The sequence below is a fragment of the Stegodyphus dumicola genome, chromosome 6, assembly GCF_044657685.1.
Source record: "Stegodyphus dumicola isolate Sdum_Otavi_A_Nest chromosome 6, ASM4465768v1".
In the NCBI taxonomy this organism is placed as follows: domain Eukaryota; kingdom Metazoa; phylum Arthropoda; class Arachnida; order Araneae; family Eresidae; genus Stegodyphus; species Stegodyphus dumicola.
Window position 1 is genome coordinate 220,957,402 of NC_140773.1, and position 13,740 is coordinate 220,971,141.

The 13,740-nt window shown below is 36.4% G+C and overlaps 1 protein-coding gene across 2 annotated transcripts in view; it reads right to left on the reverse strand.

Moving 5' to 3' along the window:
• The window catches only part of LOC118198046 (luc7-like protein 3), a 56,697-nt gene that overhangs the window by 20,328 nt on the left and 22,629 nt on the right, over positions 1-13,740 (reverse strand). For both annotated transcript variants that reach the window (XR_004759693.2, XM_035369635.2), the window contains exons 5-7: positions 12,602-12,724; positions 12,164-12,325; positions 10-275 (exon numbers count right to left, since the gene is read on the reverse strand). Coding sequence is in view for 1 of the 2 variants with exons in the window: in XM_035369635.2 (XP_035225526.1) it covers positions 10-275; positions 12,164-12,325; positions 12,602-12,724 (551 nt within the window). In the remaining variant the exon portion in view is untranslated. The remainder of the gene's footprint in view (positions 1-9; positions 276-12,163; positions 12,326-12,601; positions 12,725-13,740) is intronic.

The following is a 13,740-nucleotide window of genomic DNA, read 5'->3' on the forward strand; positions in this document are numbered from 1 at the left end:
AGCACTTACTTTTCTTTATCTTTACTCTTACTATGAGAATTTCTGTCTTTACTTCGGCTTCGGTGAGAATGGCTTCGACTTGAAGTTCTGTCTTTGCTACGACTTCTTCTCCTAGATCTGTCTCTTTGTTTTTCAATTTCTCGTCGACGTTCATCTTCAATCCTTTTCCTTCTTTCTTCCCTCTTACGATCTTCTTCTTCTTTTAGTCTGCGTCTTTCTTCTCTTTCTTTATCTCTTAGTTTTTCTCGATCACTTCTTTCCTTTTCTCTACTATTCTGTAATTAATACACATATTCTATAAATAAATTATAAAATGTTATCTAATTAAATACTTACAGTCAAACTCTGCTTCATAACAAATTTCAAGAAAGTGAAAATTTGGTTCATTATATCCAGTGGTTTGCTATATCTAATCTGATATAAGGGGGGGGGCATTTCACAAAATAATGTGAAAACTGATTGATGAATCGCATAGAGTGATTAACATTTCTACATCTTCCAAAAGACATTGCCAGTAACTTTAATATTAAAAAAAATTCTTTTAAAATTACAATTATTATTATGTGTAATTATTAAATCTGTTTTTTGTTATTTTTCAATCTTTTTATGCATTAATAATTTTACATGGAAAATTACTTAGCATAAAAGTTACAGTTTAAAACTTTATCCTCCAATGGCACATTTCCATCTAAAATACAGACTTACTATTACATAGACTCCAACTACTACTTATTCTCTGTAGTTTCTATGGAACTTCGTAAAAAACTACGAGCTACAAAAAGTATGGGGAAAAAACTACGGATTTTACAGAAACAGGGTAGGAGAACTAGTACACAAAAAAAAAAAAAAAAAACCAACTAATTCATCCGATGATTGGCTGAATACTCATGTCATTATATATCTTTACTTCAGCTTCGGTGGGAATGGCTTTGACTTAAATTCTGCTTCTGCTATGACTTTTCCTAGATGAGTGCGTTGCTGGTTTTGAATAGCCAATCATAGATCAGTAACTCCAACCGTTAATCAAAGTAGCATCTAGCCCTAGCATGGTTTATGCTTCACATATGCGCAGTGATAAGCTTCGTTGGCGTTATTGGCTGGCATCCGCTATGCAAAACTGGCAATGTATCATGCGATTGGCAACTAAAGACATGTTGCTATTCTAAATTTTGTCATGTTGCAAAACTTAAGCCTGAGTAAGAAGCTTGAAGTGTTGAAGTTAAGCTCTTATTTCTTATATTTAGTGTGATTAGTATGAAAGGTAATTTGGGGGGTAATGTTACCCACGTCCGTGATTATCCTTATGTCACACGTGCCCCCTGGGTGGTGCTAAATGTTTAACTGCCACAAAGTTCTGTGGCATACCGGGGTTTAATGGGATGAGGTTCGGTCTGATGATGAATAATCTTATGACGACCCAACAGACAGCTCCTCCCTTGGAAAACCGCCGATTGTGGGAAGGATTTGAAATTCCGAGGACCTTTGATCTAGAGAGGAGAGGTCTTACAGGAAGAGGCCATGTAGAGGATACAGGAGAAAAACTGGGTTTTGCATCTCAGGCCACCAGATAGTACAGGAGCCCGGGCAGCCTAACCAGCATGTCTTGGCTGCTCTATCAGCTGGTGTATAATCTCCCCTGCCTTGTAGTTCCAGGTGGTGCCTGGGTGGGGTCCTGCATGGCAGAGCGGGGGGGGGGGCTCTTCCGAGGTCACTGCTAGCTGCTGAATTTGGGGCTAGCCCCTCCAAACTGGATCTTAGAAAATCGGAAGGAATTTTTCTCCCCCTTTTTTTCAATTAAATACCAAAATGGATGTTAGCAATATAGAACCAGATAAAAACGCATCCTCTGAAACCCCCACTTTACCTGCTGTAGCTCCTTCTAAGGGAGTAAATGCACCCTTGGGTGCGGATGCTCTTCTCTTCAGGACTACAGAAACCAGAACCGCTGGTGAAGGGGTGAATGTGTCTTCGGACACGGACGCCTTGAACCCAGTGGGGATGGATACTGACTCCTCTGTCAGAAGTCCTGTGCCAAATGCGCAAGTGAATGACCAGTCACCAATGACGGAGGTTGTAAATAAAAGAAGAGAAAAAAAGACTCCAGAAGGAGCGGAAATGGCTGAAGAGGGCCATGGAAGGGATATCAATCTCTGGGGAGAAGAGAGCGAGTGAGGAAGAAAACAGATAAAGCTGGGACCTCTGGAGCGACCTCCAAACTGCTGAGGGAGAGCCATCCAAGCAACGAAGATTCTCGTAAGAGAGAATGCATTGCTAGTGACACCCCGGAAATGGCCCTCAAGAAACGACAGCTTTATAGTCAAGCTGTGAGGAAGGCAATTACTCTGAGGGTCGTCTGCAAGGATTACTCCAGAGACATAAAATTGGTGGATTCAGACTTCATCACTTTTATAGGGTCCATAAGACAGTTCTGCAGCCGAATGGCCTCAACATTGCATGTGAGGACCAGGAGACTGTGGATGTCCTAAAGACTTTAATCAATGATCTACCTGGCCCTGAAGAAAACCATCTCAGTTTTCATGCCATGGCTCCCGGGGAAAGAGCCCCCATGAAGGGCTTTTTCGCTTGGTTTCCTGGTAACAGGTCACCAAAAGATAACATCAAGCTCCTTGATGCCTGTAACAAGGGCCTGGATGTTAAGAAGATCGCCATCAAGGCAGTCATCCCTGGAGACGGAGGTAACACTCTGGTGCTGGGAGTGGAACCTGAGCTCATGGATTACCTGCAAGCCCAGAATTTCAAACGTTTTTGTGGTGCCTGTGGCTCTGTACAGCTGAAGGAACCAAGACAACAGGAGAAATCAATTCCTCCGCCCAAGAATCCTCCGAGGAAACAGTTGATATAAGAAGGGGAGACCGAAAAGGAGTCGGAACCAGAGCTTTTTTTGGAGGCTCTGGGGAAGACCTCTGAATAGTTTTTCCCAGGAAGTCGTGGATTAAGAATGCGGCTTTTAACTAAGTCTCTCCTAAAATCCTTCAGGGTAAGTTCTTATCTCTCATTTAACCTGTTTTAATGGTTAAGGTTAGTCAGCTAAACCTGCAACATAGCAGAGTAGCTTCATACAATTTAGCTGCTCAATTAGGTAAGCAAGGCACTTTTGTTGCCTTAATTCAACAAAAGTGTACAAGTACAAGGGTAAAATCCTTGGCAGTACAAGGGTAAAATCCTTGGTAGGCCCGACGCACATTTCTTTTCATCAGAGGGATCTAATAAGAGATCTAGAACTAGCATTTACATTTCTAAAAATATAAAGGCTATGAAATTATCTCAATTTACATCAGAGGACTTAACTGCTATTTTAACTAAGGACATAAACAGTTCACTGAGAGAAAACATTTGTTTTTACTCGGTTTACATGGCTTATGACCTTAAAATTCTGCAAGAATTTATAGATCTCATGAGTTTCTGTGAAATAAACAATATTCCTATGGTTATTGGTGGTGATGTTAACACTCACCACTTATCATGGGACAGTTCTGATACCAATCCTAGAGGAAAAAAACTCATGGAACTTATAATGAATACCAACCTAACTTGGGTAAAACAGGGGAAATCGCCCCACCTTTGTCAACAGAAGAAGTCATTGACCTCACACTGATTTCTTCTGATATTTATAACCTTATTGAGAATTGGCATGTAAGAGACAATCCCTCACTTTCAGACCATCGCGTTATACAATTTTGTGTTAGAGATGAAATTCCAGCTGAATATTTCAGAAACATTAAAAACACAAATTGGGACCTTTATAAGGAATCTGTCGTTTCTAATGTCATTAACCTTCAGGTTTTAGACAATAATTGTTCAGTCGAGGAGCTTGATACTCAAGCAAACAACTGGACAAATATCATTATTGAATCTTATCATGCCCTCTCAAACGAAGGAAGTACTCTTCTAGCAAGAGAGTCTGGTGGACCAAGGAGCTTGAAAACCTCCTACAGGTACAGAGAGCTCACGGGAAAGCAGTCAGAAATAAATCTGGAGTTTACTGGTCTAACTTCAAAATTCTACAAAGGAAATTTACAAAGTGAAATCAGGAAAACTAAATACAACTCATGGAGATCCTTCTGCACAGATATTCTGTCCTACCATGAGACTGCCAGAGTACATAAGATTCTTAAGAGATCTCAGGAGTCTCAACTCTCATCGGTTATGGGACCAGATGGCAGTTATACTATAAACCCTTTGGATAAATTTTCATCTGGGGGACACAAGTGTCACCTCTGACCCCCAGGAAAATCCATTGGAACTACTTCATAATCCATTAGATTTGGATTTTGCTAAGACAATAATGAACTTTAAAAAGGCTAAAGTGGCCCTGGAATGTATTTCTTCCCTTTAAATCTCCAGGGAACGATGGCATTAACCCAGTTCTGCTTCAGAAAGGCTGGGATATTTTTGGCCACATTTTCGTGGACATATTCGAATCCGGTTTGGTTTTAGGATATGTTCCTAAGGTGTGGAGAACTTCACGAGGTGTTTCTTCCCAAACCAGGAAAAGACACATATGAGAAACCAAACTCATTTAGAATGATTACACTAACATCCTTCCAGCTCAAGATGTTGGAGCGATTGATTTTCTGGCACCTCCAGTCAGATAATAATCTGAACCATACTTTTGGCTTAGACCAACATGGTTTTAGGCCTGGCTTCTCCACTGAGTCGGCCCTACACCAACTGGTGTGAAGAATAGAAAAAACAATTATAGACGGACACTTTGCCATTGGGATTCTACTGAATACTGTAGGAGCCTTTGATAACATTGGTTTCTAGAAAATACATAAGGCCCTTATTGGAAGTCATATTCACCCTATGATAACTAGATGGATCATGATTAAAAACAGGAATATCTGCGTTAGTCTCACTGACTGTGAAGTAAAGAGAGATATTCCTAAAGGGTGTCCACAGGGTGGTATTCTTTCTCCGTTCCTGTGGAACCTGGTATTCGACTCACTCTTAGTACGTCTATGGGAGGAACCTGGCATGTCACAGGCTTATGCAGATGACCTTATTGTGTTACTACAGGGTTTCAATATTGGAATCCTACACAATCAAGCTCAGCAAATCTTGAATAAAGTATCACATTGGGGTAAACAAATGGCCTATCTTTCTCTGCTGAAAAATCTGAGGTCATTGTTTTCACATGGAAAAAGGAGCTATTATAAGAACCAAGGGATCTGGAGAAGATTTCAAAAATACATTTGGAAATACATGCAAAATACAGTTAATTGATTATTGCACAATACAAAAACCTACAGCATTAATTTAAATGGTTCATAAACATCAACACGAGTGAAAAAAGAAAAAAATCTATTCCCCCATACACTTTGTCAAGTCCACAGGACTTACTCATCGCTAAAATTTGAATTCATCGCCAGGCCAAACATACATATATGTTCTTTGATTAAAGTTACCATGCTGAAAATATGCCTATTGTGCCTGCGTGAAGCATAAACATGCTAGGGCTAAACCCTACTGTTAATCAATTGTCAATAGTTCCCTGCACTCCCAGGTTCATTGCTCCTGTACAGGGCTTGTTTAGCCTGCCTTGACTCCATTGTTTAGATTACGGTGAGAGCGTAGCATGTGTCTTATGAGCTAGGATTAAGCTGGAAGTTATTTGTTAATTATGCTGCCTAGAACGAAGAAGTTAAAATTATCGAAGCATAAATTTAAAGATTCGTATTCTTCATAATTTCCATCCATAAGCGTCCGAAATTTCTGTAAATCACGCACATTGCATTGTGTGCAACAAAGACTCCTCAGTTTCACATGGCAAGGAGGATGACTAAATGGCATGTTTTTTCTCAAAAGCATAAAGAACTTGGCACTGTAAAATCTAAAGAAATGATAAACTTCTTCATAAAAGATGATGAAACAGATGCTATAAAAACAAAATGCTATTTTGTTCGATTTCAATGTTTCCGGATTCTGCCACAGCAAAACCATTTAACTGGGGCCATATCAAAACTGCTACTATTGTAAAAACACTTGCAGAAAGTACTGTTGCCGATATAATAAAATCAGTGTATAATAGATCATTTTCTCTAAGTACTGATGGAAGTAATGATAATAACAAACTGTGCTGTTTGATATAACATATTAGAGAAAAGGGAGTGATAATTACTTCACTGATTTCTATTTGAGAATGCAAGAATAATACCGGAGAAGGTATTTTGAATTGCATAAATGAAAACTTTATAAGCAGAGGTTTAGAATGGAAAAACTGCTTATCATTTTCTTGAGATAATGCTAATAATATGATGAAAAAATTTAAAAGGCAAAGCATCGTTTATCAAAATGCACCAACCAAATATAACTATTCGAGGTTGCCTACAAAAAAAGCTGCTGAAAAATTCATTGGCTCAGAAATCAAAATGTTCTTAATAGATATATATATTTTTATTTGGAGAACGATAAATTTCCACTAGTGATCCATTTCTAAAACATGCTGAAGTTGCTGACATAACTTGGGAAACGAAGTTTCATTTTCATCTGTTCTTTTCTTAATGAATACTTGTCCACCAGCAGCCGAGTGGTAAAGTCACTGAACACTGGTAGTTCGGTCCGAGGTTCGAATCCCGCGAAGGGGCTGGCTGCATGGGTGTTTTCGTGGTTTTCCCCATGTGTAACGTGTATACGAGCCAGTTTCCCTTAGAAAGTCCTCCACGAAGACTATCCCTCCCCTTAGGCAGATAGCCCTCGAGGCTTGCCATAATTAAATAACCTAACCTAACCTTAATGAATACTTTCACATCCATTATTGATGAAAAATATCTTAATCAAGTGGAAATTGAGTTTTCTATGTATCGAATAGATGATTTGAAAGAAATTGTAGATTTGTGTATTGACATAACATGGGGAGAAATTGCCAAATTAAAATATATGAATGTGTTATTAAATACAAATTATTGCCTATTGTCATGCTTGCTGTCTTAATAATAATACCTCATTCAAATGCAGTTTGTAAAGGAATTTTTTGTATTATTAAAAAAAAAATCAGACTGAATTTTGATTAAATTTAGGTCGAACCAGTTTTGATTGAAAAAATAAATATGCAGGCAAATGAAGAACTCTGTTTCCAAAAAACATTTTCAAAATATAATTTTACAATATAAAAATTATTGACAGCATTCTTACATAAAATAAACTATTAAACAATACAAAAAAAATTACAAATTCTTTGGCCTACAATTCGTTGGAATAAAAAAAGAAATTCTTAAATTAAAGAAATATTTGGCACTTCATTTCATTGGCCATTTACTTTATTATTAGGACAGTATGATGATATTCCTGCTCCTAAGCAATCATCAATATGTTCGTTCACCTTAAGTTGAGACCTGAACTTCGATTATGTGATATTCACAGTTGAAAACAATGATTCACAGAAGAATGCAGAACGAAAAAACATTTTGTCTTGCATGCTCTTTTCAAGAATGAAAATTTTTATTCTATCAACTATATTCTGAAAGTTCTCATCTGACACACTGGATTTTAGGACAATGTCATTTTGAAAATCCGAAATTTCTACCTCTAGCTCTTCTGTTCTTGCTTGAATAAAATCTGGAATGTATAGAGCTATTTTGGTCACATTTACCTGGCGAGTAAAAGGAATGATGAAAAAGGTGACCATTGGCTTGATGATATTAAAACTTTTAAAATCTCAAACTTCAATTGAAGCTTGATGATAAATAAGGACAAGTCAATTTCAGCTGCACTAATCACTTTTTCTTTTTTTATATTTGGGAAATGCACAAGTGGCTTGATCTGCAGATGCAATATTCACAAAACCAATTTATAAATGGCTTAACATAGCCTATCATTCAAGCCATATGTTTTTCTTTTCCCTGCAGTTCCAAGTTTAAATAACTCAATTTCTCAGTTATGTCTGTGAAGAAACTTAAATCCACCAGCCATAGGTCTGTTACTCAGCAAAATTTCAATCAATTTTTGGTACTAATTTTTATTTCTTGAACTAAATTTATGAATCTTGCAAGAATTTTGCCTTTACTGAACCAATGTCCAGAACAAGACCAGGATCTTCTAGTAGGACCTTGAAAAGGCAGTGTTACAAAGGGGCTGTTTAAATACCGTTTCATAAGGTGTCCAAAGAATAATATTCTACCAAATGCAACATAAAGTTTGGAAATGGTTTATCTTTCTTACTGAGAGCAGGAAATTGCTCAATATTTCCAACTATTGCCTGCGCTCTATCAGTGGTTATCGTCAACAACTTGTGCAGAGGCATATCTATTAACTTTGCTGCAAATGATATCCTCACTTATTCGTCATTTTATAGGTAATATCTTCAGCAAGTCTTCTTTACAGCAAAGTTACTAAGCACCATTTTCACCATAACTGTCAAATGTGCAGAGTCTAATATGTCTACAGAATTGTCAAACTGTAGTGAGAATTAGTCACATATTTCCAGATCATGCTTTACCTTAGGTAATATTCAAAGGAAATATATATTTTTATTTTGCAAATGACAAAATTTTGGAAATAATAAAAATATCAAGTTTATATAAATACTCATCCACATATGATCTAAATTTTAATAATGGTAAGTACGAGGGCAGATCAAAAAGTAAGTTGCCCTTCCAAGCTATGACCATTTTTTTAAATTGGCAATACAAAAGCAACACGGCTATGACAGCATACACTGAAAAATTACTTTTTCGCATAGTTTCCAAGAGACTCTAAACATGTCTCCGAACGGACAACCAACTTTTTGATTCCGGATGCATAGAAATCTCTCCAGCGCTATGTAATTACACGGAGACAGCTGCTTTCACCTCCTCATCATTTCTGAATCGTTGTCCGCCAAGATCCTTTTTAAGCTTACCGAAAACATGAAAGTCACATAGAACTAAATCGGGATTGTATGGAGGCTTCCACTTGAATCGCTGCACATTTGGTGGGCCTTGTGAGGTGTTGCGTTATAGTGCAACAAAATCTCACTGTTCCTCAATTTTCCCCAGTGCTTCTCTTTCTTTAATTGCTTTACGCAACCGGTTCAACGTTTCACAATACGTAGCCGAGTTGGAATACCATGTGCACCAAACCCTCCATGTCAAAGAACACTGTCGCCATCACCTTTCCTGCTGAAGGTTGGACCTTGGCCTTCTTTCATTGTGGTGATGAGATGTGCACCCACGTTTTATACCTTGTGATGATTTGCCTTAATCATTGCGCCCTGCAGAATACTGTTGCAAAAGTGCCAGTGAGGATTCAAAACGTTGTTCCTTGTGATCAGTGGTGAGAAGATGAGGGGCTCATTTTTCACAGTTTATGAAACCCAAGGTCCTTGCGAACAATGCAAAACCCACTACCATACGAAATATTCAGCATGCTGGAAATTTCCCGCAGTTTTATGTGCCAGTTCCCTCTACAGGGTTGCCACTCAAACAGGAGAATGAAATTCCCTGACTTTTCCAGGTTTTCCAGGTATGTTTCAAGAAAATTCCAGTCTATCCGTGTAATGTACGTTGGCTGTGCAAAGAGGTAAATTAATTATGGTATTACTTGTACTGTGTAGCAAATTCACTTAATTATTCAATAAATCCCAGAGGACATTTATTCTTAATTATTCTTGGTACACTTTGTTTGATAATTTTGTTTACTTTTCCGCTTTAAAAACTTAATAAAATTTAAGATATATACATTGGATAACAACTGTACGTTTTATTTAATTATTACTCATGATCATCCCCAGTTCAACACGAGGCTAATCCGGTTCTTATAAATCACAACGCAATGCTAAAAGTTAGTTAGATTTTAGGTAAATTTAATTTGTGTGAGGTATATTTTTAAAAGGCACCTTAACACTTGAAAACACAAATATAATTATAATAGGAGTTGTTTTCTCTACTGAAGATTGAGATTAGAATCTGCCCAATCTGGAATAAAATAAGGCTTTTTTTGCAGACATTCTGCAGCTAAACGAAAGAAAGAAATCTATTTAATGATATTTTTTTACTAAATTGAGGTATTTTATATTTATTTCGCAGCATACATAAGGAAAAATATGTGCATTAAATTTCGTGATGTCATCATACTGCTAGAATTAATTTCAGGATTATGCCAGAGAAAATTTCCTGAAATTTGGAAATATTATTTAGAGGGAAGAAGCAACATTAAATGATATGAATAACATAAAAATAAAGATAATTACTTAAAAATTTAATTAGAATAATCAACGATATTTTAGCGAATATAGTTATATTACATGGTTATCCTAGATGATTGATTACTATTTTTTTATTTCACTGCAAAATGACAAGGTATTTATTAAAAAGAAAAGAAAAAAAAAAAAGATTTTGCGGTAAAATCCTAGTATACGATACTGCTTTTGCATGATTTTGAAAATTGTCGCCAAGAACAAAATGACCCGTTTATTGCTCATCATCATGTCGCCAAATCCTGCTGTACCATAGATGGAGATTATTCTGACCAAAGAACGTCTATGTAAAAAGCGGAGGGAAAATTTGCCAAGGGATTTTGACGACGAAACGGCCAGAATTTCCCTCTCCGCGATGTGTACAGGAAATTGAGAAACACGTGTTAAGAAGAAACGTTCTTTGACACAAAAGAAAACTACGAAAATCCGTTTTTAAATTATTGCGAAAAATCCAAGAAGAAACGTTTTATCAAAGAACGTTTTTTCTTGGATTTTTCGCAATAATTTTAAAAACGGATTTTCGTAGATTTTTCCCCCCCTCAAGATAACTAATCCATGAATTAATTTACTTGCGCCAAAAAATATTTTCTTTTCCTTTAAAGACATTTTAAACGATGTTCATTTTATGAACTCTTGATAACGTGACCTTCGAACTTCGACACCGGTTTCGAGCTTTGGCGACAGATATATCGCGCATGCACAGCTGTTTCCCGCTATGATGGAACCGAGCCCCGTCTGTTGCAGACAGGTTTTCCTTCTTTACAATACATATTTTTTTAATTCTAACCTTCATGGTACCGTATACTAGGATTAAACCCATTTTGTTTTATACGAGAACAGGTACTTTCTTTAGTTCATGCACTGCACATGCGATTCTCGAGGTTACTGGAAACCAAAAGTTGCGAAAAACTTGCTTTGCCTTTCTAAAAAGACAATCAAATTGGAGCTGCGAAAATTGGCTCTATGCCAGCTGCCCAAATGACACTCACGTGATACACAATTCGCCAAAAAAGTGATCTCTTCCGACGTCTGCGCAAAACTCGCCTTTTTTGGCGGGATCGTTGTATGAAATTCCCTGACTTTTCCAGATTTTGACTAAAACACTTAAATTCCCTGACTTTTTCCTGAATTTTTTGGTTAATTTCCGAATTCCCTGACTTTTTTCGGTTTTCCCGGTTTTTCAGGTAGCGTGGCAACCCTGCCTCTAATGATCACTTTCACATGGTCGAAATTTGCAAAGTTACTGGATGTAGCGGGCCTCCCTTCGTGACATTTGTCCGTGATATCTGGGCGTCCGGCTTCAAACTCTTGACATCAGTTTCCAATACCTCGCCAAGAAATTGCACGCACACATACAGCAGTGATTTCATGATCAATGTTTACAAAATTCATCTGTTTGGGCCATAGGAATCCGATTGTTGCACGCACCTCCAATTTGGAGTGAACATCCAGTTGACACACCATTGATTTTAGCCCATACAACAAGACAGGAAACCACACCAACCTTCTTATCAGACGTCTGAACAGTTAATGTTCCTTTCTCCGCACTGCTCATGATTATGTCACACAGCTTGCTCTTGCGGTGAGTTAGTGCAACTTAATTTTTGATACTATAAAACAGATCTAGCCTTGGAAGCTTTGTTATGTTTCAGTGTAGTCACTATTACATAAAATTCACTGTCAACATTTAATAGTTGACTAAAAGTTTATCATGAATGCTTGTTTCCTTCCTCTACCCTCTCTTACACTTACTTTCTAATTACTCAGTTGCTTTTATGCAATATAATAAATATCTATCAAGAACTAAGAAAAATTTCTTTATAATGGTATCATTTTTCTTAAGTTTCCTTGTTTAAATAAACAAAACAAAAGGAATTTTACTGCAGAAAAAGTATGCTTAAGATAATAGAACTGTTTTCATAGGCTCCTTAACTTTGCTGCACATATTTGCTACGCTAAAATACATACCAGTATTTCTTCCACTGCTTCTTTCAATCTTGCATAGCCAACATGTTGTTTGCCCATTAAATGATCATCTACTCTTTGCTGAGCATCTCCAACAATCAGAAATGCTCCACAAACCTCACAAACTTCCATTTGTTTTTCTTGAGCTGCAGCTATTTCGGCAGTCTATAAAACACAGAATCCAAACGTTAATATCATTAGATACCGACATATCTATCACTCATTTCCCTTATAAACTTATGTTTATCTGCAACTGACTGCTTATATACACAATGATAAAATATAAGAAATAAAGCATAGTTACATAAGGATTATAGCATATAAAAATTTATTAGTCTGGAATTACATATTTGATACCACATTTTTAAAAGCTGTGTAATAAAGCATTGACTGTAATAAGGAAAACAATTATTTTCAGCATTTATCAAAGAACTCTTCTACCTGAAACCAATGATTTGCTTCTGAAGCTTTTCTTAGTGCTTCACGTTCTTCTTTAAGTTGTTCACAAAGTTTCATTATTCCCTGAGCTTCTTCAACTTTACCTTCACATCCCAAATTTTCAACCTTCAAAAAAGAAAAAACCAATTATTTAAACTGCAGTAATAATCAAATATGTTAACTGTTAAAAGGTAACCTGCAATGGCTAGCAAAGAGACCTTGTTTCTCTCCCAAAGATAAATATATTCAATGACAAATACTGCACTCTAGACAAACAGACATTTTTTAGCCCTTTCCCATTTTTATGGTGCATTTTTTTAAACACTGCCAAGAACAGCAATAAATTACCAATGACAGTTCTAATGTAAACTACTTATATTTGGCACAATAAAGTGCACATGCTATTTCTGCTATCTGTTTAGCCACTGCCAAAGTAAACGTTTCACCACATACAAAAAAGATAAAAGTTGATAAGCTTTGATTACAACTTTACGGTACATAAATCAATTCTGTAAGATGATTACTGCTCTGAGCAATGTTGTAACAACGAGATGAAATTTCAATAACTTTTGTTACATTCACCACCATTATGTCTGAAAAATGGACTGATCTCTATACCAACGATGATCATTTAATTATTTTATTTGCCAGGAGAAAAACTGCAAGTAAACCACATGCTAACCTTTTTTCAAAAATATGTATACAATATCTATTTACTGATGTCCAGAGAAGATAACAGCTGTGAGTAGACAATAATTTTTCTTTAAAAAAAAAAATTTTTTTTTATGAATTTTTGATTTATGAATAACTAAGATGCTATATCATTCTTTCAAGACACAGATATGCTACCCCTCCATTCAAATATGCGAAAATGGCTATGAATTGAAACTATATATATACAACCATTTGGAGGTGGAAAATAAAAAGTTGCAAGCAAAAAAAAAAAAAAAAAGTTTCCGAAAATGTTAATGCGTATTTTTTTGTAATAGTACTACAATTTATTTACTATTGGGCAGAGGAACTGGGTCATTTAAGAAATAACTCAAAATTTCCAAACACTGAGGAAGAAAATGGCTCTGAATAGACTCCCATTTAAATATTAACAGATTTTTATTACCAACTGATGACTGAGGGAGATGCTA